At 42.6% G+C, this 26,436-nt stretch overlaps 1 protein-coding gene and 1 long non-coding RNA gene across 4 annotated transcripts in view; both read right to left on the reverse strand.

Moving 5' to 3' along the window:
• The window catches only part of CD109 (CD109 molecule), an 80,501-nt gene extending 69,477 nt beyond the window's left edge, over positions 1 to 11,024 (reverse strand). Inside the window, exons 1-2 of one of the 2 annotated variants that reach the window (XM_035321031.1) lie at positions 10,863 to 11,024; positions 10,289 to 10,449 (exon numbers count right to left, since the gene is read on the reverse strand). In XM_035321031.1, the coding sequence (XP_035176922.1) occupies positions 10,289 to 10,449; positions 10,863 to 10,921 (220 nt within the window). In that variant the 5' untranslated portion in view covers positions 10,922 to 11,024. The remainder of the gene's footprint in view (positions 1 to 10,288; positions 10,450 to 10,862) is intronic. The other variant, XM_035321030.1, reaches the window with a different exon arrangement.
• A 6,116-nt stretch (positions 11,025 to 17,140) lies between these two features.
• Positions 17,141 to 25,038, reverse strand: LOC118163920. Of its 2 annotated transcripts, XR_004749248.1 has the most exons (3): positions 24,894 to 25,038; positions 20,104 to 20,355; positions 17,141 to 19,797 (listed from the first exon to the last, which is right to left on the reverse strand). It is a non-coding gene; the product is annotated as an uncharacterized LOC118163920 (long non-coding RNA). The 2 variants fall into 2 exon arrangements; XR_004749247.1 differs by lacking the exon at positions 17,141 to 19,797 and having other exon boundaries at positions 19,957 to 20,355.
• Positions 25,039 to 26,436: the final 1,398 nt, after the last annotated feature.

Genomic DNA, 26,436 nt, shown 5'->3' on the forward strand with positions numbered 1-26,436 from the left:
AGAAGCTTGGGGTATATTCATTCAGTAAATACTGCACTGAAGTATTTATATGGAAATACTATAGAAACAACACCCACATTGTCCAGCCTCCTTTTTCTCAAAGTCCTTGGCATTTAGGACAATCCAGCAGAAGAAGAACTAAAGGCTGCAGGGTAGTGAGATGTAGTGAGATGTCACCAGCATGGATGGCAGTGGGAAATGAAATCATCTTTTTAACCTATGTTGCCACCATAACACAGAGGTCTAATAGTCCTTTTAGCAAAGCAAATAGGTAGAACACGAGGAAATGGCACAAAGTCGCACCAGGGGAGTTCTGGACTGGACATTAGGAAAAAGTTTCTTTACCATGAGGGTGGGTCAAACACTGGAACAGACTTCCTAATGAGGTGGTTGATGCCCTGTGCCTGTCAGTGTTCAAGAGACATTTGGCAATGTGTTCAGTAATATGCTTTAACTTCTGGTTAGTTCTGAAGTGGTCAGGCAGTTCAGACTAGATCATCTTTGATCCATACACACAACAGCATCTTACATCCTTCCCATCTGATTGCCCTGACCAAAACCCAGAAACTTATGCTACCTGTTCTTGAGCTGGCAGTACCAGCACTCAGCCTAGATGTAAGTGATCCTTCAGAGAGGTTTTTCAAAAGATGACAGACGTATGTTCTCAGTGATTTGTTCCAGATCATCTCAGCACTACGCGGCGTTTCCCCTGAATCACCTGACAGAGGTTGTGGTCTGAGTCTACGTGCCCTACAGATCTCCCGAGCTGCTCTATGCCACGCAGCCTGGCCCCAGTTCTATCTATACGGACATAAACACTCCTATTTCAGCTTCCACTCCCAAAAAAGGATAGAGGTTCCAGAAAAGTGACTTTATGACTTGGCATAATCAACTACAACTCGTGCCAATATAAATGAGCACAACAGCAGTTAAGCCAGCAACTCATAAACGCAAATTCCGGTCTTTACTCTACTTTCTAGCTTATTTAGCAGGTATCTATCGCTGCAGACAGACTTTTCACTTACACTCTTCTACCTACGTCCTTGCTTCTTCTTAGTCCTGCCAGGGAATGCAGGAATATAACTGGAAGCACTCCGCACTGATTTACTGAAATGATGTCATGGCTTTCTTCTGGCAGCTGTGTTCACATACCCAAGCTTAAGAAACGTTTATAGAAAAGCAGTTTCTTTACAGTGGTAAATGCAATTTTTTTCTCCCAAGGAGTCTATTTCAAAAAAATAATTTTAACATCGGAGAAATAAAAAATAATGTTCTTCGATGTCCCTCAAAATTTTTCTTCCTATCTGAAATATATACTATTTTTGTGGTTTCCAAAAAGGAAAAAAGAAGGAAATATAAATACCAAGGGCTAAACTGTCCAGGGAGTGAAAAATATTTTTTAGTTCATAAAAGAAGGCCTACAAACCTCTTGAGTTTGCAGGTTTCTTTAAATGTGTTACACACCTCATCTATTACCCTAAATTAGCACCAAAATTATCACTGGTTAGCTACGCAAGCAGCCCAAAACACACAGACTGAGCCACTGCTGTTAAATTATGGCTAAATTTGGGCCAGGCATTAGATGGAGGTACAACACCACACTCAAACAGATGCATTATGGATTGCTGGAGGACATCAGGACAGATATTCAGGGCAGACAGACAGGCCCTCCTCATTTCTTTCTAGACTTAGGCCCTAATTCAGATATTTAACTATCTGCTCAGTATTCTGAAGGAAAACAGCCAACTCTGTAGATGCTACTATTATCACTTTCAGCTGAGTGGTCAGAGAGAGGCCAGTCGCAAGAACACAATACTTAAAACCCTCTGCGGTTTATCTGAAACTCTGCATGCTGGGTAGGAAAAGGGAACAGCTTCATATTTCTAAAACTAAATCATCTCTTTAGTCAAAGGGCTTCTTACAGCTACCCAGCAGCTACCATCCCAGGCACTGGAACACAAATACAGGCTCTTTCCAACTCTTTCCTGAGTCCAGCCTGTAAGAGCCATCCACAGACATTTTGTCACGCACACTCTGTATCTGAACCTATCGCTGCCTACCACATCCAAACAACTTTATTCCCAGGTATTATCTATTTAGGGCTGTTACTTAGGAAGTCAAGTTTGGAATATTACAGAGGAAACTTTGTTGATGTCAAACCCAGTCTATGAAACCACGCAGCCAATTCAGAAAAATCTCAGACTTAAGCCTTTACGCAACTAAATGGGAAATTAATCTCATTCATTTACTCTTCCCTTGGCAATTATATACAAATATGCAAACACAAGGGCGTCTGCATGCCCGGCTTTCAAGGCACTGTTGGACATCATTATTTCATGGACACCACAATGGATAATAAACACAAAGCCACTATTGCTGCAATTTAGAACAGCTGCAGTCCTCACTCTGATTTAAAACAGAGGGAAATCATAACAGGACAAACTGTGGCCAAGCCTGTCTACGCCAGAGGCTTGGTGGTATTACTACCACCCTCGTGCCATTAATTGCTGCAACTGGAGTAAAATTTCAAAGTCAGGTCACCTTTCAAACTCATTCACTGAAAAAGAAAACACTCAAGTACTATTTAAGCTTCCTCTAAGAGGCAGTGAAAAAAGAGGGTTTGTTTTTATATTGGTTTTCTTCCATTTTCTGGAAGGCATTCAGAGTCTGTGAGGACAAACCCACATCATTTTTCTGAAACCACTAAGTTATTTAGATATATAAAAATATTACCAGAGACTTATTTCATCAATAAATGAAGGCAATACAATTCCCTTACCCTTTAAAACAAACAGCTGGGCCTCACAGCTGCACCTCCACAAAACTGGAGAAGTTGGGGATAAGGGGTCAGTCACTCCAGCCACATTTTCTGTGCAAATACTTATTTGGACTGCAGTAAGTCTGGATGAATCATCATCATCTCTTCACGCAAGCTATTCAAACTCTGCAGACAGGATCTCACCTCTGCCTTCACAAGCAAGTAGCCAAGGACCGCATGGGATCCAGCACCGCTGCCAGTGCAGTCAAGAGTCATTTGAAAAGAGAAGTCACCTGTGTACGACCCACAAATTTCCCAACTGTTTCCTACTTCTGCAGGTGTTTCTATACTCCTCAGCACTTCAGTTTGGATTTTTTCTGCTTAGACACTAAGGACATCACCCTACATTCATTTCAAGACCTACTCTCAGCTCCCACCCCTTTCTCTTTAAAGCTACCTTTTATCTACCTGGAAGCTAATAACCAGGTGTATAGGACACCTCCTGACAATTCACACCAATTCTTCCAATCTATCCTCAAATGTTTTCCAGAACATGAAAGAGACTCCCAGGGGTCAAACCAAAAGTTTATTTAGCTCAAGGTTCCATGTCCAGCAATGGTCACGGACAGACATCCGAAAAGCATAAAAACCACAAGCACACAATGACCCTTTCTTGGGTACTCTGCCAGCCTATGTAATTTAAGGCTCAGGACCTGAAAAGCCAAAATGAATGTCTTTATACCAGACCAGCTTTTGATTGACTTTTGTCTCTTGAATCTGTGCAATCACATTTTCCATCCACCACACCCGGGTTATGGAGCTCCACAATTTATTTCCACTTCATATGAAGGCCCACCTTCTTCAGTCTGGTTTGAACTTGTCTCCTTGAGAGATCTTCTCGGCTCTCCTCTGGAATTTTTTGTTCACAGCCTCCTTTAAGAGCACTCAAAAACACAGAGCATTCCCCAGGATGGCTAATTAGAGCTGTGAAGATTACTAGAATACTTTCTCATAGCTTACGGAAATTATTTCTGTTATACATTTGAGTACAGTGTTTGCCTTCTTTTTCTGAGCACCACAGTATTACTTGAAAGCTTTCACCTAAGAGTCCCTTCACACCACCCCAAGCAAACACACTCCCTTTCTGCAGGTCTGCTGCTGCCTAACCGTGCTCCTCCCCCAGTAAACGAACACTCTTTTACACCTCATCAAGAACAGAACACTACAGTTGCCCTACTGAATCACATTCTAGTTCTTCCACTAATCATTTCCCAAATTGTCAAAATGAGTTTGATGGATAATCCTGCTTCCCAACACCCCTGCCACCCCCTCACCAGTTTAAGAAGCATTCCTCCTTTTGTCACCCATGTCAGTACTATTGAACAGTGCAGTTCCAAGGCAATCTAATTCCACTTTGAGAGTGAACCACTTGGTCCTAGTTTGTCAATATCATTTTTCAACCAGACACAAATGCACGTTTTCAGAGTTCTATGCTGTCCCTGCTTCCCCCAGCCATTTTACCCAAACATCACACCACACAGTATTAAAAACCTTACTAAAGTCAAGATATGGCCCTATCCTGCAGACAATTGTATTGGGCCTAAGTGCCTACTTCACCAAAGTGCTCTTTGACCCATCCCCTTTCGTTGCCTTACTTCCTCGCCCTTGTGCCCTGCAGCTCGCTGTGTAATGGGCTGGCTCACAGCTGATGCTCTCAGTGAAGACCAAACACATATCTGCCTCTCAGCATCACCGACCAGTGCCCTGCTCATCACAGACAGGAACAAGCCACACTCTTCGCCAATCTTCCTAACACAATATTTCAAAATCCTGCCTTATTATTCTTCGCTTTCTTTCCTATTCATGGGTTGACCTTTCCAATTTTGTCCCTTCTTACCCATGCTACTCATTTACGCTCTGCCTTTGTAAATCTGATCTCATTTTCAGTTTATACACACTTTTTTTTCCTTTTTTTTTCTGCTATTTTTTGGTCAGTAGTAAGATTGTGTACAGTTACTCTACTTATAACCCTTCTGCTGTGTTAGGGTAACGTGCACACATCCCTTTAATAGGAACGCCTCAAGAGACTTCTCCCGCTGCTTCCCTTCCTTCTTGTTTCTGGAAGTACCTCTCCTCCCAGATTCCAGTGTTTATTGGCATTACTTTACTTTTTTTTTTTTTTCCAAATTCACAGCCTTTACTCTATGGGTTTTGTTTGGTTGGTTTGTTTTGTTTTCCTCCCCTTTCCTAAAAGCTGTAAAGCCCTTTCAGCTCACACAAGCAATGGCCAATCCCACGCTAACACGTTACTACTCACTTCTCCGTAAAGAAATGCCCCACTGCCATCATTCCTGCTATGGCCAAGTTATTCCATCCCGCTTCCTTCCCAGGTTCCCATGAAACAGTCTGCAGCACTTGGTCTGCCTCACTGTCCTTGGCTGGGTATCAGTGAAGGATGTGGTGACCAGAATGACTTCAGGCAAACCCATGAAGCCACAGAAGGACTCTCTCCCTCAAGCCTCAACCACCACACAACAAATAACATAGAGCTCATGAATTGGTGGGATTGGTATTTCCATTTCTCTGCGATCTACTTAATGGGTTTGTTATCAGTAAACTAAGATGGACTCAACAACAGCCATGGAAACCTGTGTTTTTTCTTGCATGTATTCCAGAGAGGTGAAAGCCCGTAAGAGAGTGCCCTCTCCTCTACTAGCTCCCTTGCCTCTGGATCCAGTCCCAACACTTCTTTTTCCCTTGTTCCGATTATGCATCAGTTACCTGTGTGTGATGAATATTTGACAGCTTATTTTTCATGAGGAATATTTCACAAATCTTTGCAGGTGGAGAGTATGCATGTGAAAACATGGTGCTCCTTCTCTCTTGCTGTTTCACTTTTCAGGCTTTCAGGCAGAATTACAAAGAAAGGAGTTGTCCCACTGAACTGTCAGCAAAATCCTTTACCCCCAGTCCTATATTTTCAGGACAGATTTTGTAGTCACCAATAAGCCAGTGATTTCATACTGAAATAAGGCAGAGAGGCAACTTAACAAAAGGGACTGGCATGCCTAGGCCATTCATTCTCATTTAGCTGTTACTTTACTACCTATTATCCCTCGTGTTTTTCACTGTTTCACATACTAACACAGTCAGAACCATATTATTAAGCATGCAAAACATGCCTGCTGGTAAAAGCAGAATTTCCATTGTCTATATGGATGATCACTACATGTCTGTACTTGACAGACATTCTCCCAAAGTCTGTCATGTTTCGTAAATCCTGGCTGAGTGTTTACCACGCTCTACTTCAGAGTTCCCTCTGTTAACAAGCAAGTTTACTGCACTGTAGTAGAAATATGGAAAAACAGAGCAAACTAATTACCATTTACAAGCAATTTACAGGGAACCCTAATTATTTTAAACCCGATTCTTCAGTTCTCAGAGTACTTCTCACTCACCATGCCTTAAATACGTTCCATTGTGCATTAAGTACCAGCTTTAATCAAACCTTACTCGTAAGAATTAAAATTGTTCAAGAAGTCAGGTAAATGACGACACCTCATTATACATGAAAGCCTTTCTTTAATTAGTTTTTTTTCAACTTGTATGTTACTTACTTTTTCCAAATCATTTAGGCACCAATAAAGAAAGCAGGCTGTTCAGAGGATCTCTCAGTTAAGGTATAAGGTTTTCTCATACACTGATACATACTGCAATGCCTAGGTAGCAAATCTGGCAAGTCAACACTTCTTGCCAATTCAAATTACATCTTTACTGATCAATCACTGGTATTGGTATAGGCATGGTAAGAACCACCCTTCACTGTAATCACTGAAAATCAAGCCATTCATGCATAGAATTTAACTTGCCTGTCTGTTATTCCCATCATTTTTATTTGTTGACCCAGAAAACCCAACAGCTCAGATTGCATGAAAGCCATTGTTTTCTTCTGCAGTCATTTTCAATCAGCGTGAGGATCTTTCTGATATTGCATCCCACAGAAAATGTGTCAAGGCTTGATATGACACACAGAAGCAGCTTTAATTACTGCTTTTGTGTTTTCCTTGAGTCCACTGTAGACAATGGAAGCCTATTCTCTCCTGGTTACACACTGACAATTTTTGCTGCATTTGTTTACACAGAGTTTATCTGCAGAAGTAGCACACTGCTTGCAGACATTCAGTGGGTCTCTCTACATTACAATTAATCAACTTAATTTCTGAACCAAAACATTGGTCTTCAAGCTACCTCCCTTGCTGTACTTGGATTCTGCTATGTTGAGCCAAGCTTTAAGCACCTGCACTTGTACATGCACACACACTTCCTCACTTAGGCCAAAGAATATAAACTTGCCACTTATTAATAAATACAATTAATAATTATATGATGTTTTCTATATATGTTAATAATTACTTACGTGTTGCGTAATAATTACTAATTCTATTCCCTTAGTTATTTGAAAAGCAGGGAAGAGCATATGAACCAAGTTCCATTCCTGCAGTCTTTCTCTAAAGGTCAGTTTTCCAAAAATTACTCAGAAATCAAAAGTCCCTTTCCTGTAATGTTAAACCAGTGAATGTTTGATCAACCATTACAGTGCAAGCACTCTATTTTTAATATAAAGCAAGGGTTACATTATATGAAGAAGAAAATAGCTGTGCCTCTCATTCAACAAGATTGTTTTATGGAACTAACTCAGAAATTTAAACACAATCACATGCACCACGCTGAGCTGCTGCTAGAGGACCAGAGCACATCCTTTAAGCAACCGCAGATGCACTTTGTCAGACATACTTAAAAGCTCTCATGCTTAGGTACTTGGCTGAACTCAGCCTGCAAGATTAAACAAATTTAAAAAGTTGTCCTCAGCCTGTCCTCCAGCCTCAGCCTTTAATTCCCAACTCTGAGCCATCTCGGTTCCACCAGCACAAATGTTTGCACACCAAACCAGGGAAGCTGTCTGCCTAAAAAAGTGTTCAACAAAATAAAAATATTTCAGTCCGATCCTTTTTTCAAAGCAGTAAGCCACCTGCTTTTGCTGCTGCCCCACAAGGAAAAATACAGAGCACAATTCAGCCAGCTTTGGCAACACTGTCACTGAATGCTGTGCTCTAACCAAGTCACAGCTGCCTGGATATTTACCAGTCAAGAACTGCAGGTACACCCTGCCTCCCTTAATCCTTGTTTTGCACAGACATGTGGTAGAAACGCTTCCCAAACTCATGTGCACCACAGGAATACTAATACCTCTGTATCAGCTGCTCTGTGTAACCTAACAGGCCCAAATGACAGATAAAGCAATGTTTTCTGGGCACTAATATATGCAGCAGTGATGTCATTTAAAGAAGATTCTGTGTGCCTGGAGACATTTGGATTTTTGCCTTCAACTGCAGCAGCTGGCCTAATAAAACCTCCCCAGGCCTTGCTTCAGTTAAATTCTTAGACTAACTACAGCACTATTGCTACACATTTTACCTTAAGATATTTTATTCTTCAGAAAACAAGCTAAAGATTTAAAGTCTTATTCTGACAAAATGGTTTCCCTCTGAGTAACTCTATTCACAATTGATCCTGTAGCATCTGAGGATACACACCCTCAACACCACATCCTCTGTTACAGGGCAGTTCCCTTGCTCTTGACCCTTAACAGTTCTGCTTACATACTTGTTCACAGAAAAAAAATGACTAACAAATTATATCACTTGACTCCTAAAGAATGGATGTCCACATACTTTTTTTTTTATTTTCACAAGTAGAAATACACTGTATGCTCAGTACCTTTTTTTTTTTTTTTTTTTGCTGTTCCATTCATCAAATTAATATATATATTTTAAATTACATAGAATGTTAAGGATTAACTATAATCAGTATATGCACTTTAAGTAACACACTTGCCACATCTTGAATACTACGTTCAGTTTTGGGCCCCTGTCAGCCATAAGGACATTGAGGTGCTGGAGTGTCTCCAAACAAGGGCAGCAAAGCTGGTGAAGGGTTTAGAGAACAAGTCTTACACAGAGCAGCTGAGGGAGCTGGGGTTGTTTAGCCTGGAGAAAAGGAAGCTCAGGGAAGACCTTATTGCGTTCTACATTTACCTTAAAGGAGGCTATAGTGAGGTAGGGATCAGCCTCTTCTCCCAAGCACCAAGTGATATGACAAGAGGAAATGGCTTTAAGATGCTCCAGGGGAGGTTTATGTTGGATATTAGGAAAAATTTATTCACTGAAAGGGTTGTGAAGCATTGGAACAGGCTGCCCAGGGAAGTGGGTGAGTCACCATCCCTGGAGGTATTCAAAAGACGTGTAGCTGTGGTGCTTAGGGACATGTCTTAGTGATAGACTTGGCACTGCAATGTTAACGGTTGGACTTGATGATCTTGGAGGTCTTTTCCAACCTAAATGATTCTATGATTCTATATACTCTTTCCTCTGTCTGATACAGTGCCATGCCTCTTACTGTTCATCTGCTGTTTCCTCTAACATCAGCAACTCTCAGTTTGCAAGCATCATTCCATAAGCAGGCATATAGAAAGCTTCAGCCTTCTATACAGATTGTAAAGAGAGGTAGTCTCTCTGAAGCCTTTGAAATGGAGGTGTGATGCTTACAATTAAGGCATCTACAATGACTGTAATTCCTTAATGGAAATATTAGTTGGCAGCAGCAAGGAGAAAGTTCATTATAGCAGTGTAGATTTTTCTAGGACCTCAAACTGTCCCAACTCCGCTTTTGGCAAATAAAATGGGTGTCATGTACATTGCTTCGTACTAAGAGCACTTTGAGAGCTGGCTTATCCATACAAAAGATTTTCTTTCCTGTGAGGGCTGTTCTCAGGGGGTACATTTTTATGCTTCTGTTCACAGCAGGAGTTTACAAAAAGCAGCAGTGACCAGGATATCTCAGTTCTCCAGCTACTCAGACCTGTCGCAATGTCCTCTAACGTTGCCACAGGGGCATAAACTAAATCAGGCTGCTCTAGGGTTTACTTAGCTTCAGTCCCCTAAGCTGATCCACAATTCAGATCTTGAGCCTTCATTTTTTTTGATTCCACAAACACAAGAAAATTCCAAGTGACAGCATTTGAAGGTGACGCCCGCTTTCTTCTTGAATTCTCCTTTCCTTAGGGCACAAGCAGCAGCTGTGCCCAGATGCTCTATCAAATCGTTTATTCCACACTTACCATCCTCTCATGTGCTCCTAGCTTGCACCTTAACAATAAACCTTTCGGTGAGACAGGCAGCTTCTTCACCATCTTCTTCGGTGGCCTGATGCACCAGAGTGCATTCGGGCACCTCAGATATCCCACAACACTTCACCAACATCTGACTATTTTTAGAGTTTACAATGAGTTAGGACACCCACACAAACCTCTCATGATCCACCTGCACACACAGCCAGCAGCGCACACAACTGCTTTCCCATTACTGCCCCCCACTCGGTAACACAAGTTTGCATTTTAGGACCATTTAGGAGCCGCGATACTTTGTGGAAGAAGTGGAAGAAGACAGCTCTAAACCAATGCCATTGCCCTACCTTTCTCAAAGACCATTTCCCTGCTCAGGATGGTCTTGTTGTCTCTGGTCACCTCTCCCCTCACGGTGACCTGCGGCGGGCTGCCCGGCAGCAGAGCCACCCCGATGGTCATGCTTGCTCCGGGCCTGATGTTCCAGGGGACCATCACCAGGAAGGAGGGTCTGGAATCACAGAATCACAGAATCATTAAGGTAGGAAAGCACCTCCAAGATCATCTGGTCCAACCATCCCCCTACCACCGATGTCACCCACTAACCCATGTCCCTAAGCACCACATCCAACCTTTCCCTGAACACCCCCAGGGACGGTGACTCCACCACCTCCCCGGGCAACTCATTCTAATGCATTTGGTTTGGAAAAACCGAACGGGCAGAGGTAGAAAGGGCAGGCAGCGCGGTGTAACGCCCAACAAAACCCCGAGCGCAAGGATCGTGCCCCAGCCCTCCTCCCTCCCGAGCCGCGGCCGGGGGGAGCGATGCCCCCCGGGGACTCTCGGGGGCTCCGGGCTCAGGCAGCCCGCGGGGCAGCGCCCCACCGCCGGCCAGCTCCCTGCCTGCCCCCCGGCCCCACGTACCCGGCCTCGGCGGAGCTGCAGAGGAGGAAGATGAGGAGGACGAGGCGGCTCCGCGCCATGTCGCTCCGTCCGCGCTGCCCGGGAGGCGCCTGGCCGGGCGCGGAGGGCGGGGAGAGGCCGCCCGGCCCCGGCCTGACTCACGGCCCGGCGGCGGCGGCGGCAGCCGCAGGAGCGGCCCCAGGGGCGGTCCCGAGCCCGGCACCGGAGGGCTCGGCCCCGCCTGCAGCCCCCGCCCGAGAGGCCGCGGCTCCCCGGGCCCGGACCGGGGCTCGAGGGGCGCAGGGCAAGGGGGAGCCCGGGCTGGTCGGGCGCTGGGGTGCTGTGCCCGCTGGCTGCAAAGGAAAGTCGGGTCTTAACCCGCTGTCGGGCTCAGAAGAAGCTCGGGTGAGCTTCAGCTGCCGTGGGATGTTGTGATAACTGTGTGGGCAAGACAAGTCGCATAATGATTCATCTGGAGCCTTTCGGGTTTAGAAATTCAGAAGAAGCCGTCAGAAGTGCCGCCTGGCACTCCCCGTGTCACACGCACCGCACCTGTAGTCCCAGATATAAACTTCTCTTGATGTTTTGTTCTTACGAAAATGGCACGTGAACAATAAACACCATGAGCACACGTAAACACCACGCTCTAACAGTCTCTCAGGCAGCCATGCAGTCTTCCAACATCGCTCACGTTTGGTTTTGTTCGCTTCCACGGGTGCCGCCTCTGTAGGCGCATGGCTGGTGCCGGGGAGGTCGGCCTTGGCAGCTCCGCGCCTGGGAAAGGTGCGTGCCGAGGCAGAGTTTGGGAGATGTTTGCTCTTGTTGTCTGTCAGTCCCTAACTCGCTGCTCCTGAGAAACAGGCAGGGAAGAGGAACGGTCTCCAACTTTGCCTTTCATGGAGATAGTGGAAAACGTGCTTACGAGTAGCACTGCATCCCAAACACCGCAGGCTGGGGTGGTCAAGTCACTGATGGCACACACGTTGCCAGTCTCTGGCACCAAGACCAGCCGTCGCTCCACCATACCTGCCAATGCTGGGTAGTTATCTCAGTCTCCAAGAGAGTGGTCACATGGAAACTTCCTTCCAAGGATGGCCCATGGACCATGTTGCTCCACAGCAGTATGAGGAATTTTGCAAGAGAGCACTGGCTGGCCAGAGCACAGCCATGCCAAGGACAGCTTGAGGCTGAGACAATGAACTTCCAGTCCCAAGAACATTTGCTGGCACTGTTTGATTCATTAGTATGGATGTGGCCTGAAAGTCCATTAATGAAAACGCGTGCAAATGACACAGATTTTGCCCAGTTGTGCAACAGTATTGTGGAGCCACATTTTTCATTTTTTCCCCTCCCCTACAGGGTATTTATTTAAATACACTTTTTGCAAATGTATTTGATCTGTCATTCTACTAAAATATTAATGAAGAAATCCTACAGCAGGAAGTAAGAGAAGAAAAGGATTATTAATCTTACAGCTTCATCTGTGCTTTATAAATTTATCTCCGTTAAGATATGGATAAACAGAAATTGTTTGATGCCATCCCGCAACAACAGTCAAGCTCCATTTCTTAAAGGTATGTCCAGGCACTCAGAGAGGTTAGGTAAATGCTGGACCATCCCACTACCTGGAGATCTCTGAAGCTCTGACTTCCCTGGACATACCCCTTAATTCCCTTCCTAATCCTACCTGGAGTTCCCTCTGGTAGAATCATGCCACGCAGCCCCACCGATGGCTATCAGCACAGTATGTAGATGGGTAAATAGGAAACTGTGGAGTGTGAGCAGATACAAGATAAAATGAGGAGATTGTAAGCCACCTTCAGCCCTATAGAGAGTGCACGCTATAATTACAACATGTATCTCAGGCTTCCTCTGCGCACACTCTCTCACTGACAACTGCCGAAAAAAATAACAGTGACTCCAGAGTAATTGGAAAATAAGCATATTTATAGAGCATTGGGCTGAACCGGTATCCTGTTCGTGCTCAGTAAGTATTAAACTATGTGTTCAGTTGGTCTTGACTTGTGCTTCAGGTAAACGTAATTTATCACACAGCCTTACTGATTACAGGACTGTCCCATCCCCCTGCACTCCGTTAATCTGCTCGTTTCCATTTACGGCTGTGTACACTAGGCTCTCGTTATGCAGTTACATGCCACTAATTAGTTTGATCTAGCTCAGACTGGTAACTCAAACAAAAACAAGCGGCACTTGAGTCGGCAATAAACTGGTCACATTTAAACATAGCGATGCCTAGATTTGAAAAGCTTTTGCACCCCGACCAGCTTCTGTGGTACTCTACAAAACATCCTCAGCTGAAAAAAAAAAAAAAATCAGTCTGCTCAGAACAGGCAGATGAAAATGAATATTCTTATTAAATGGCTGAGATATCTGTCTTCAGCTAAATAAAATACCTTAGCCCAAATACACATCACTTTCAAGACTATGGAAGCAACCGTTTGGCAATGTCTCGGGGCTAAATGAGGTTTTAAATGCCTGGCTCTGACAAACACCTGGGAGACTAAGTTGTGCACAGAACTGGAAGCAGGGAACTGCACAGCAACTTATTGAGAGCACCATGTGAGGAAAATCTGTTTTGGACCAGACTTCTGCATATTAGGAATAATTTTGAAAGCATATAACCTAGCATGAACGGTCTTAATAATCTTCAACTGCTCCAAGCCAGTGAAGTGGATACTCTGGAGACACAATTTGGGAGGGTAAAACAGGTTGTCATTGTGTTCAGCATGCCAACCAGGAAAGCTAGCTGAAAAATCCTTCTCTGTTCATTTTCACATATTGGAATTAAGTAAGCATTACGAGACTCAAGTTTTACTGATCTGTGATATGTCACCATAATGAAAATTTCACTTCTAACAATATTAATCCCTCTAATTTTGCTAATCTTTCATGTTCTCTGACAAACAGAGCTTATAAATCTGCAAAACTCATCTACAGCACCGGCTACATTCTCAGGCAGCTAACAGTTATGCTGTTGTCTGCTCCTGTGATTTTTAGTTTAAATCTAACTTGAATATATGTATCAGTATAAGCTGAAATCACACCTTTGAGTTGTGGTCTAGGAATATGCTAAATAAAAATGTGTTTGTTTAAGTACAGCAAACTGCAATAATTCCTGAATGGGTCTGGAAAGCAGCTTCTGCCTTGGTAAATAAGAAGGGTTGCAGCACCTACCAAACACTGCAAATTGTGTGCAGACAGGCTGGAAATAAACACACACGCAGCGAGGACTGCTTTTCTCCAGTATCACATGAAGAAAATAGTACTGTTTGGTAAATGCAAAAACCTAACCACTACAGTACGTGAAATACTGGGGAATTACAGCAGCAAGGACTTGAATGGTCAATGCCCTGTCCTGCTTTTAGCATTAGCCAGTGAATTTGGCTGGTCAGACATACAGCTGGATTCAGCAGGCATTTTGGTGCAAGTAAAGCATGATTCCATGAAATGAGACAAATTCAAGGAAATCTGAAGGGCTATGTTATGTGGAAATTTGAGCTAGAAGATCACTATTGTCTTTTCCATCACAACATTTTATCTTTTCAAAAACTTAGCCGGTTGCCTTATGCATCACTGAACTCAAGGCCAGCAACAGAGCTCATTTAGGTGATGGATAAATCTTTTAATTACTTTCAGTAGGCTTTGGATGCGGTCCTAAAAGAAACTATGTTTCAGCAGCTCAGGGACCTAGGAAGGATGCAAAAGTCTGTTTTATCACTCACAGCAAGTGAGCAAAAATTGTAACGAATACCACAAATAGGTAGGTGGAAGATCATTCCATGGTATTAGCAGGGCACATTCCTTGCTTAGATGTAAGCCTGAAGAATTTGCATTTGCTGGAAAGTACTGACAGGAGCATAGGATATAAAGCTCTCACAGAAGTGCTCAGTACTAACACTTCTGATGCAGGCTCTGATGATGGAATGTGTCAAAACGTTTTATGCCATGCTGACGAAGGGCGTGCCATGCACTGAAACTTGCCCAGAGCTATCAGGGTGGAGTTTCATGAAAAACTGGTCTGCACTGCAATTAGTATCTTTATTCTTAGTACCTGAAGACATCTCTCTTGATAAATACTGTCATTTGCAAATTCACTTCCAACCTGAACTGTTACTCCAGGCATAGAGGGTAGGATTCACCTGGTCAAATGTGGACTCTATTGTCTACAACTTATTCTTTACATTCAATGAATATACAATGGAGAGAAGTAGGCGCTCCTCAGACCATGTTTATGTGGCCCATTATGATACATGATGCCTACATTTGAATGAGAGACATTTAAAAGTGGCCTTCTACATTAACCAAGTGAATCCCATCCTACAAGTACCAACTTCTATCTAAAAAGGGAGTCAAGACAAGTAGTTGAAATATATCATTAACTCCAGAATACGAAACTATAACATAAGAGTCCTGAGAATTCAATGTATCCAACCTATATTATATAAATATTACATTATATAATATATAACTTAATACATACATTAATTTTGACAAGCTTTGGATCAGGGCCTGTCTGAAGATACCAGATTTTGTTTCTGTTTTTCAAAGGCTGGTATGAGAACAAGCAAGCAGTGATAATGTCCAAACAAGAGAGAAGCTTCTTCATTGTCAATATAGCATAAAAAGGTCCTATTATCCTGGAATTTTGTGTTTATATTTCTGTTATATTTTTGTTACAAAAATGCTTGTATACATTTTAATCATACCCATCAAAAATATGATCAAATCTGTAAATATTTTATTATTATATCATATTAAATGTGTGCTTTTAAAAATCCCCCAAAACTACAGTTTTTAAAAACCTAAAACTGTCTTTTAGGAAATGTATCAAATGTGTAAGGGTATGAGGGCTAACGCTTCATGAGGTTTTGAGAGATTCGCTTTTAGAAAAGAGATACAGAAAGATTGGGAATTAAAGAAGGACTGATAAAATTACACAATGGAAAATGTGGAAGTCTGATGAGCAGATCTATAAATGAGTATTGACTGTTTGCTGCAAGACCTGTCACTGAAGCAAAGTAGCTGCTACTCTTGAAAAATAAAAGCTTAATCTTTCTTCCAGCATTTTCTTCAAAGTTAAACTTCTCCAAGCCAAATTGCTGAGTACCAAAATACCAAAAGGAATTTGCTACACAGTAAATACTAACAGGGAACATGTTAAATCTGCAGGACAGTACAGATTCTACTGGGGTACATTAGACCACACTATCTGAATTACTTGTGCTGAATTTTAATAAACCTTGGAAAATACAGAAGGTTCTGGGTGCCTGGAAAAAAAAAAAATGTAACAGCACTTGGAAAAAAATGAGTTCTACAAACGTCAAATAATAATAATAATAAAGTTTTAATAATAAGCCATTTTGGGGGTATGTCTCCCCTTCAAACAAAAACTCTGAGAATCATGTCAAAACTGTTCACACGCAAAATAGACGATTGGTTGCTTGCTTAAGGAGAGCCTGGCACTCTGGCACTAGCATGGAGCTAGCAGTGGGACAGAATGCTTTTATGATGTTTTCCTGTATTCCTTCTCTAGACTTTACCTAGAGAACATTTGAATCTCCAAGGGAAAAAAAAAAAAAAAAAAAAGTTGGAGAAAGCTGAGAGCTATTCTAAGCATCCGTCTGCTCGCTGCCATTCCCCTGAGCCATTCCGGCAGCCAGAACAAGATTAATTTCTGGATGCACGCTTTTTTTAGCCATGGATCCACTGCAGGAATGAACAGGCTCTCCACTGGACTGTTTCACGACATGTAGGAGTTTCCCTACAGCAAAGATAATCCTCAGTTACCAGCTCCCTGCCCTTACAGCCCTTTTGAACTGACTGAGTAGTGCATAAGGACCATAGTGGAATGAAAGTGAGGACTTGTTCCCTGTTTTTCCCAGAACAAGAGTTCTTGGCAGTTGGTGGATGTTAGCAAATGACAATGGACAATAAGGAAATGAGCCTATCTTCTTGCTCCTGATGTGCTGAAGGACCTCCACAGTGCAAGGAGTTGTGGTTTCTGTATCAGGTTTCTATGTGCAGCTGAATTTTCAGATTTCCTGTGGAGGTCTCCCCAAAGTAGACTCTTTGCATCACAGAAACCAATGGCACTGAAATCATCCCCCTCAGCAGGGTCAGGACTCATCTGGAAATTTATTCTCCCTAGCACACAGATCTCTGTAATTTTGATACAAGGAACTGAGTTTTCTTCCACTGTTTGCTGCATTTAGCCCCTTACCTCTGACTGATGTGCTGTATCTTACCTGATAAGCATAAGCAGAACAGGTTTTAGGAAGCAGGTTCACACAACGCCTTTTTATTGCAAGGTAGTAGTTACACCTTCATTTTTCTATGTCTGTTCAACCCTACAGTAGGGACACGCAAAAACCTGCACAAACATGCTGTTTCAATGAAAGTGAAAGAAATTACAAACTTCTACAAATGATGCCAGGTTGTCCACAAAACTCTGTTTTCCTAGGGCAGTATTTTTTACAACTGTATGCAATGAAATCACATTTACCAAGCTGCATTAATCATTTTGTCTTAGCCACCCCTTTTGAGTGTTTAGCCACCCCTGCTTTTTGAGTGTTTTTAAAAGGCCTGTGTCACCCCCACTCTCTTTGTGGTAAATACTGCTGAAATGGCCAAGAAAAATTCATTTTTTTATTAAGCAATTTAGTGTACATTAACACTGATTCACTTTAAAGAAGGAAATAACTCCCTGAGGATTCAATTATCCTAAACTATAGCCTACAATTAAACTGTAAATTTAAATTAGAGCTCTTAAAAAAGGAATTTCTAAAACCAGTGTTTCCACAATGTCACAGAGTAGTATATCACTGCTTTCAGGAATACATCGATTCATACATTATAACGTGACTTTTAATTAAGTACAGAAAAACTGACATTTTTAATGAACGTGTCTTTCTGTATTAGCTATTTATTATATTCATGCACCCAGAAAAAAGAAGGGATGATAGTAGAGCAGCTTGTTTTATAGACCACTGCATATTCTTGTAGGCGGAGGCAGCTTCTCTTTAAAAGCAGACTGACCTCAAAGCAACTCATAGTGTAGACAAACCTCATTCCCCACATTTAACACAAAAGTAATTCAAGGTGTGGAGGCAATGCCCTAAACCACCCGACTAAAGAGATGCATATTTTAACTCATCAGAAAGAAGACTGAGAGGGGCCTTCATGACACTTTAATGGGAATAAAATATATCAGGTACTAATCTATGGGAGAAAAGTGTAAAAAGAAGTACTGTTCAGAAGTTAAAGTCAATCAAATGTGAGTTAGAAATGAGGCTCGTGCTATCAACAGAGGTGGATTTGCTCCCTCAGCACACCACCAAGGAAGTGGTGGCTGTTGCTTCTTTTTATATCTTCCCATCAAACCTGAACGCCTTTCTGAAAGTTTAAACCAAGTAATTAGGCTGAGCAGAGGTGTAACTCATTGAAATTCTGTATTCCACCATACACAGATTGGGCTACGTGATCTCCAAGAGGTATAACAAAAATCCACAAGGTTTCTCTTAAGCCAAGAGGCCAAAACTATACACAGAAAACATGAACATATCCCAGAAAGGATAGAGCTGAGGTCTGCTCCTAAAGAAGTTAAATAGAATTGACAAGAGGGAAAGAAAAGCACCTAACGCTGGTGGAGACTATACTATTTCAGTCCTGGTTTCCTCCATCTCAGCATTTCCAGAAAAGGTCAACAGCAGAAAAAAAGGAAAAAAAAAAAAAAAAAAAAGAGGACAGAATTAGAAATAGTTGTTAAAATGAAAAGTTTTCTAGGACATGATCACGTGATCTCTTGCACACCGCTTTTTTTTTTGTCTAAAAATGAAAAACAAACTTTCTCACTGGAAATTGGTCAAAAGCTAAAACTATGACTGTGTTTAAGTTTGTCTTTTTTTTTCTTTTAATCAAATGGCAACTTCTTTTTGAGGAGAAAAAAAATAGCCCTCACTTTCTAACCAACTCCACCATGGCATCAAGAAGCAATAGTTATTTGGAGTAGAGGTGGGTAGACAATAAGTGTGTAGGTAAAACCTCTTAGAAGGGCAGTCTGTTTTAGATGGCATCCATTTGATAGTCCCATAACCTCACGTTACACAAGTTGTCTCTTATAGAACCAGTTTCTGTAGTGGCTAAAACGGTTCCTATAGACAGAAGTGATTAAAAAATGATTTTTCAAAAACTACACTCAAACCGTTTATAAAACTTGCATAAAAGTTGTTTAGTTTAGACAAAGGTAAATACCGGTTGCCTCTCCCTGAGGACTAACTCACCACATACTGCCTCCAGGAAAGGAGGGAGGGCCGGGAGTCCAATCTGGGTGATTAAGGATTTAAGCAAAGGTTTCATGTTTCAGGTCACCAAATAAGCCAACAACTAAATAAACTTAGCCCTGCAGAAATGCCACCATAGGAAATCCATTCACGCTGTTCAAAAAGCAACTGTTTGTTCGATTGCCAACCACCCAAAGTGGCAGGCATGTTTATTTAAATGACGAGGGTGTGGACCCGAGAGCTACATCTTTCCAAATCTTAATGCAGCAATGGGAACGCTTGGAAATTGCTGTAATACGTCTGAAATGTATACTATACTGGGCAGCTTTCTAAGGCCTCCTGGCCATGCCTTCAGGCTAAAGATTGAGCCTGTGATTTTTCTGACCACTAACAGCAGTTCAGGGAGATTCTTCTTTTCTCCTCATTTGGTTCCTTAGCAGTAGTTTACTTCAGATATTTCGAACAAACCAAGCCACCCATAGTTAAAACATCTAATGCACACAGTGTTTTTTCTTCCTGAATGGGGTCAGAAAGAAGACTCGGGGTGGAAGACAGCTTGGGAGGTCCCCAGATCCAACTGCTGCTCAAAGCAGGGTGAGCAATGAGGGCCGCAAGCTTACTCGGGGCTTTATCCACAGGTATGGAGGCGACTAGACCTGCTGGTGAGATGATACAGAGCTCAAGAGATTGGAATTGTATTCTTTACTACGTCTACAGTTATTATAATTTTTCAGCTGCACTTTACCTATGCTTAACTGCAATGCTCACATATTTTCATCTTAAGTAAAAACATGCAAATAATAACCAGGTAGCTATTTGCATGACTACAGTAAGTATTACTGCCTTTGTTTCCCCTTGTATATTAAGCAGACACACTGACAGCAGAACAAACAGCTTTTCTGCAGTGCATAATAGAATCATCATGGGAATTAGTGGTGAGGAAACAGAGTCCATCTACATACTGTGATATCACCATTTTGGCTCTCTCAGTAAAGTATGGCAGAAATTTACATCCAGCATGCCCGCAGTAGACTGACTAACCGCAAGCAGTTAATCCCCTAGCAGGCGTATGTCTTTGTCAGGCTTCACGGGATGATCTCCAGCTCTTCCGGACAGTGACGTGATCCCAGGATGCGATAAGCCACTTCTGAGGGGCAGCTCCAAGGGGAGGGCCTTAAATACAGCACTACGCTTCCTAAAGTGTAAAACTAAAACTAAAAAACTGAGAACACAGATGCATGGTGCAAAGTAGACCTCTGAGTAGAGGCTGAGTAGAGCCATGGCAAGGCCACCTGTGGTGTTGCACGGGACAGAGGACCCATCTGCTGGGACACACGGTGTGTGTTGCACACTAGCAAGAGCCCAGAGTGAGCAGGTATAAGGGTTATGTGATCAATCCGACCGAAATTCAACATGTCCACACACATCCTGTCCCATGGGTGATCCCGTGCAATGCAGGTGTGTTGACACCAAGTCAAGCCAGGGGTGTGTCACTGATGTGGGTCACATCAGTGGGTCAGTGATGTGGGTTGATAAACTTAGCATCAACCTTAAAAAAGTCTGGCCATTGAGGCTTGATGTCCCCCAGGAATTAGAAGGAGGAATACTTGTAGGTATTTAAAGGACATACGGAAATTATGAAAGACTGCCACAGAGCCCATAGGGCAGAAAGGACAAGGGCATGTGTCAGTGACCCCAGAGACACTGCAGGCTCAGGCTCTGTGACCACTGCTGTTCAGCTTTTTGGCAGTTAATTGAATGGGAGCCACCACCTTTTTTTTTTTTTTTTTTTTTTTTTTTTCTGGAATAGTCCTATTGTATTTTAGGCAAAGTTTTTATATGCATTTTATTTACATTACGTACATCCCCCAGGTGTAAATATTTGCCAAGAAAAAACAAGATGATTCTTTTATTAAAACATTATAATTACCATGAATTTAGGCTTCATTTTGGAGCACAGCATGACAAATTGGAGGCATAATTTTGAGCTACAATGTAATAAATTACTTTAGGTAAAAGTCATCACGTCTACTCTTTCAAAATTCAGCATTTTTCAAACCAACATTGGAGAAGTGTCTTTGTTGTTGTAAAATGTTTGTTTCTTCTTGCCAGGCACCGCTAGATACCAAACATCTTCTGAGAACCTTCAGACTTACTTCTGTCCTCCTTAGACAACTGCCAGTAAAAACTAGCAAAGTCAGCCAGTCTCAGGGATCCTGCACTATTACACACATTTTCAAGTTTCCTAGATCCACTGCTATGCAAGAGACTATCAGTTATTGAATACCTACTTCACAGGCTCTCCCTTATCTGGCATACTGTGTTCCTAGGGCATAAAAAAGCACATACCCCCAACCTGTGTGACAGGCTCCATCCAGCTTTCTGAGATCTCTGCAAAAAGGATCTACTTAGTTATGGACAATATAAGTATTGTCCATATTTAATATAAGTATTTAATATATTTAATATAAGTATTTCAGGATCTCTCACTGATTAATTACAGGTATACAGATCTGAGGGAGTATTTTATGAATTCCAGATAAATGCAAATTCATGTTATAAACTATCACTTCTTAGATTAAGCTGAGATTCTTCTTCACTGGAAATATTTTAATCATTGGCTTTCATTACAGAGTCCATGTTCAAAGAAAGAGTTAGAAAACATGCATGTGGTAGCTGCAGCATGTTCTCGAGCACTTGCTGGCTTTGGCAAATCTGGCTACCAATCAAGTTCCCAGCAAGCTTTCCTACCAAGAACAGGACAAAACTGTATTGAGATAACATATGAGACAACAGCATCTTTTATCCTCATCATTCATTTCATGTCAGGATAATTCTGATTAATTTTGTTTTGTCACAGACCTGGATAGCATCAATACCGCAGTATTATAATGTGCCACGTCATGGGGTGGTAACCTGAAATAAATAAAGAAATAAATAAATTTAGTCTGGCTTTGGGCAAGTATAAAAACATGGTTTCACAAGACAGAACCACAGCTCAAAGCACAAGTCCAACATTTATGTGTACCTCTGTAAATTATAAAATGTACCTTTAAATCTGTAAATCCCTAGTATTTCATCACTTGACTCTCCAGTGGTAAAATGCCTTGAAGCCCAACATTTCTAGGACTAGGCAGGCACATAAGGAGAGATAAGTCTTCACAAAGGATTCAGAGAGTAAGATTTGCTCTCAGGGCATGCTGAGTCTAAGACCGTACAGGCATACCCTTTTCTGTAGCACAGGTCAGCTGTGTAACTCCTTGCCACAGGACATGTGGATACTGGATTTTGCATAGGTTCAAAAAAGGATAGTGTAAATTCATGAAAGACAAATCTGTAAAGGGCTGTTATGTACAGAGGTACCGCTTCCAGCTCAGGAAGGCACCAATTAGTGAATTCAAGCATGCAGAAACTACTCAGAGGATGTTTCACCCTATATTTGCTCTGTACATGTCCTTTCCCCAGCATTCACTATTGATCAATGTAAGAGAGAGGATACTGAGGGAAATAGACACTGGTCTGGCACACTATACATTTTCTTAAGTTTTTACAAGCTCACTGAGAAAAGAATTGTTCTTCTTAGTGAGCTCCCATATATACCTGAGTATTCCTTATATCCACGGCCAAACATTTAAAGCCGCTAACCCAGCAAACGCAGAACATGTCCACAGGGCAGAGGGGCAGAGCTGACAGGGAACCTGTTCTTTTCCCTAAGGACATTCATGGCTTCTATATATGAGGGCACAACTGCAGTTAAAAAGAAAGAAGACTCCACAAAGCCCCAGTGCATTATCTTGCCTGAGGACCAGCATTCACTTCAGAGACAGAACTGAACGCCACTGACAGGAGAACTATGAATCCAGGTTTCCACATACAGATGAGTGTCCTGAACACAAGCCAGCTGCTTAATAGGAAATGTCCAGCATCACTGCTACTCATATTTCTGCTGGGAAGAATACCTCTACGTATTACCTCTAAGTAATACCTCCAAGTCTCAACAGCCAGATTGCCTATGCTTCCTACCTGTACTTAACTGGCAACGATAAAATTTAAGCTATGCAAAGCAGAAGCCACTTCTCGTAATCTAGTCCCGCACTGCCCCGTAACCCAGAGGAGTACTTTGTAGAGGATGCCATATGTGCATCCTTTCTTCCAATGGAAAGCAATGCTAAAGACTTATGGAAAGTCCCAAGCTTTCTGCAGCCATGGCCAACACCCAGAATTAAACTGCATGGCCTGCCTCTGATAGCAAATGACAAGAGTGGGCATGATGAACATCTCTCCTCCCAATAGAAACCCCCAGGCAAGAACAGCCATGGTGACAGGGAGCATTTGCAGCAGACAGAATACTTCCAGACAGATGAAAACACATTGTACTGCCAGAGTCACATAAAACAATTCTGATTCGGTCAGCATCATCTTATGCATGATTTAGTAATGATTTTGTATTCAGCTTTATAGTAGGAGGACTGCACAGCTCAAGGCGTCCTAATTCTTTTCCTTTTTGACTGATTGTAACCTTCTCTCTTGTGGGAAACCTACAAAAAATTTTGCCTGGATGCATATGCATCTCTACTCTTTTTTTTTTTTTTTTTTTTTCCCAAGTGGTCTGATACCTTAATATTCTTTCATTCTGTAAATTCTCTGTCTAAATCATAAATATCCTTGTTAGGTATTTAGAACATAATAATGTTTTATACAGTACTGAGTATAAGGAGATTTAGACAATTTTAAAAGTAGGTATTTCAATCTTTAGTCTGCATGAGTGAAGACCGAACTCTGCTTATGTCACTTCCAGTTACTTAAGAATAATCTGATTATTATTATATTGTGAGTACAAACTGTATTTCTCTGCTCCTTTCTTCTACTTGTCTTGAAAAATGACTTCAGAAGTCAGATTCTTTAAATAAGTAAATAGGGGTATGTTGAAATATTAATAAAAGACCAATAAAAGATGCATAAACCCCAAAACAGACAACTTCTTAATTAATTCCTGTAACCTCACAGAACAGACAGACATTATCTTGCTCTGCCAGGAAATGTGACTTAGCTTAGCACCACTGATGTATTTTCCCAGGTCTTTTTCCCATCTTCATCTTCCAAGCAACCCACAACAAGTACAGTATTTACTACAGATGGTGTTAAATTGTTTAAAACAAGAAATAAAACGAAACAGCCCACTTCCCATGTTAGTGCGGCCCTAGCATGTCTGCACGACTAAATAAGTGTGAGTGCTGGCCCTAAGGAGCCATGGCGCAGGAGGGAACAAGGCTGGGTTTCTTTCCCCAGCCACACTTCAGAGAAAAGAGAGCCATCTGCTGTTCGATATGATAGGCTGCAGCGTGTCTTTTCAGCTTAATAATATGAAACGTCAGGGTGGAATTCAGAAAAGGAAGTGAAAACCTTTCTTGTTGTCCTTCCTCACACTATGGGACCAGACGGAAAGGGAAGCAGATGCTGAGTGCTGCTGTCCCCCACCTCCTCGGCCTGGCGCAGGGCACAGCTGCATCCAGCATCCCAAGGATGGGAACAAGTGGTTAAATACAAATAGCAGTCCTTTATGGAAATAAAGAGAAATAACGTCAGAAAATACCACAGATCCTTCCTGTGAAGGAATATGATGCAGGGCCTGGTGGAGGCGAACACAAGCAACAAGCTGCATTGCCCAGTAGGCTGGGCACAAGCAAACTACACGTTTATGTACAGCTATCCATAAAGTCATCCTCCAGGGAATAAGGAGTGATATACTTACCTGCTGTGACAAAGGGCAGTGCTCCTCACACACTCCCAAATCGGTATTTATGGGTGTCATTTTTTGACTCTGTGGCTGCAGCCTTGCAGTCAAGCCACTCGTGGCGCAGTGTCGTGAAGTGAGGAAGATTTGCCAGTGAGTCAGCAAGACCTGAGAAGGAGGCAGCAGGGCAGAGAAATCCATGTTCCTTGTTACTGCTGGGCTTGTTTGTATTATCTCGTACCAAGGGTGTAGGTAGATTTCAGATACACCGTTCCTTGGTGAGAAGAAATAAGTGAGAGGTAAAAAAGAGGAAGCTTAAGAAAAGCTTTGTTGATTGTTCCAGACCCTGAAGTCCCGTGTTTGCCCTCTGTTATGAGGAGGGGAGTCTAGAAAGAGCTTGGGGTTCAACTTGTAGGTGGAAGTGATCACCGCCATGACCCCATGATGCAGCACGGCACTTGTGGCCCCTCAGACGTCCTTCCTCCTGTGCTGAGTGCCAGTATGCTGGTGCTACACATGGAAAGACCAGGCAGGGTGTCCACAGCACATGTGAAACACCACAAAGCCTTCAAGTACAGTAAAACAAATCTTCACTTTTCAAAAAGTGTTGCAAAATATGACCAGTGTTTTGTCAGAATAGTCGTTGGGTTTTCATTCTGTAACTGGGGTTACAAAAGCAACTTCTAAGCAAGGTTGGCTCACATATGACAGACACTCTTAAACTAAACCCCAGAATTGAAACAGAAATTCTGGTTTGCTTCACGTTTGCATAGATGCGATACTGTACGACCAGCACGCAGCCACAGTCATTCAATTGACAGTTGCAAGTTCAGTGCGTCTACCTAGTGCAGATACAGCTGAGTACGCTGCCAGGAATCTTGTACATTATTCCATTTCCCACCGTGCAAAATGTTCCAGGGAGCTATTTACCCATCTCCGTGCTGACACAGGCATCCAGCACAGCAGAAGGCTTTAGTGGGTGGCCGCCAGGACGGTCCAAGTGACTCAGCACTCGGCCCTGGCACGGGCACGGCTGAGCAGAGGTGGTGTGTGATGGAGCAGGCTGTAAAACTGTGAAACTCTTGTTAGGTTTGACTGATGTAGGCCAAGGAGGTTGGAAAATGCCATTTTTGAGGGGGAAAGCTTTATTATGTATGATGTGTAATTCAGAGGGGGAAAGCTCTATTGTGTATGCTGTGTAATTCAGAGGGGAAGAGCTTTATTATGTATGCTGTGGTACTTATTCGCTTTATTATGTATGCTGTGGTGCTTATTCATACATTTATATTGCTGTGTTTCCAGCCTTCCCTCCAGGAACTCTGCACACGAACAGTGCCTGCTCTTCAGGCACTACAAATTATTATTATAATGCCCTTCAGACGGAGGAGCGCTTTGTGGTTACGGAGTAAACCAGCCCCAGCCTCGGGCCTGCCCCAGTTTAGAACCGATTTCCAGGGCCCACACCCGTCCCGGGGCTGCAGGCGGGCACACCCCGCCACCTCAGCGGGTTTTCCCCAAGGGGGCTCCGCAGCGACCCCCGCTGGCCGCCCCTCAGCCAGCC

The sequence above is a fragment of the Oxyura jamaicensis genome, chromosome 3 (genome assembly GCF_011077185.1).
Source record: "Oxyura jamaicensis isolate SHBP4307 breed ruddy duck chromosome 3, BPBGC_Ojam_1.0, whole genome shotgun sequence".
NCBI classification, from domain to species: Eukaryota; Metazoa; Chordata; class Aves; order Anseriformes; family Anatidae; genus Oxyura; species Oxyura jamaicensis.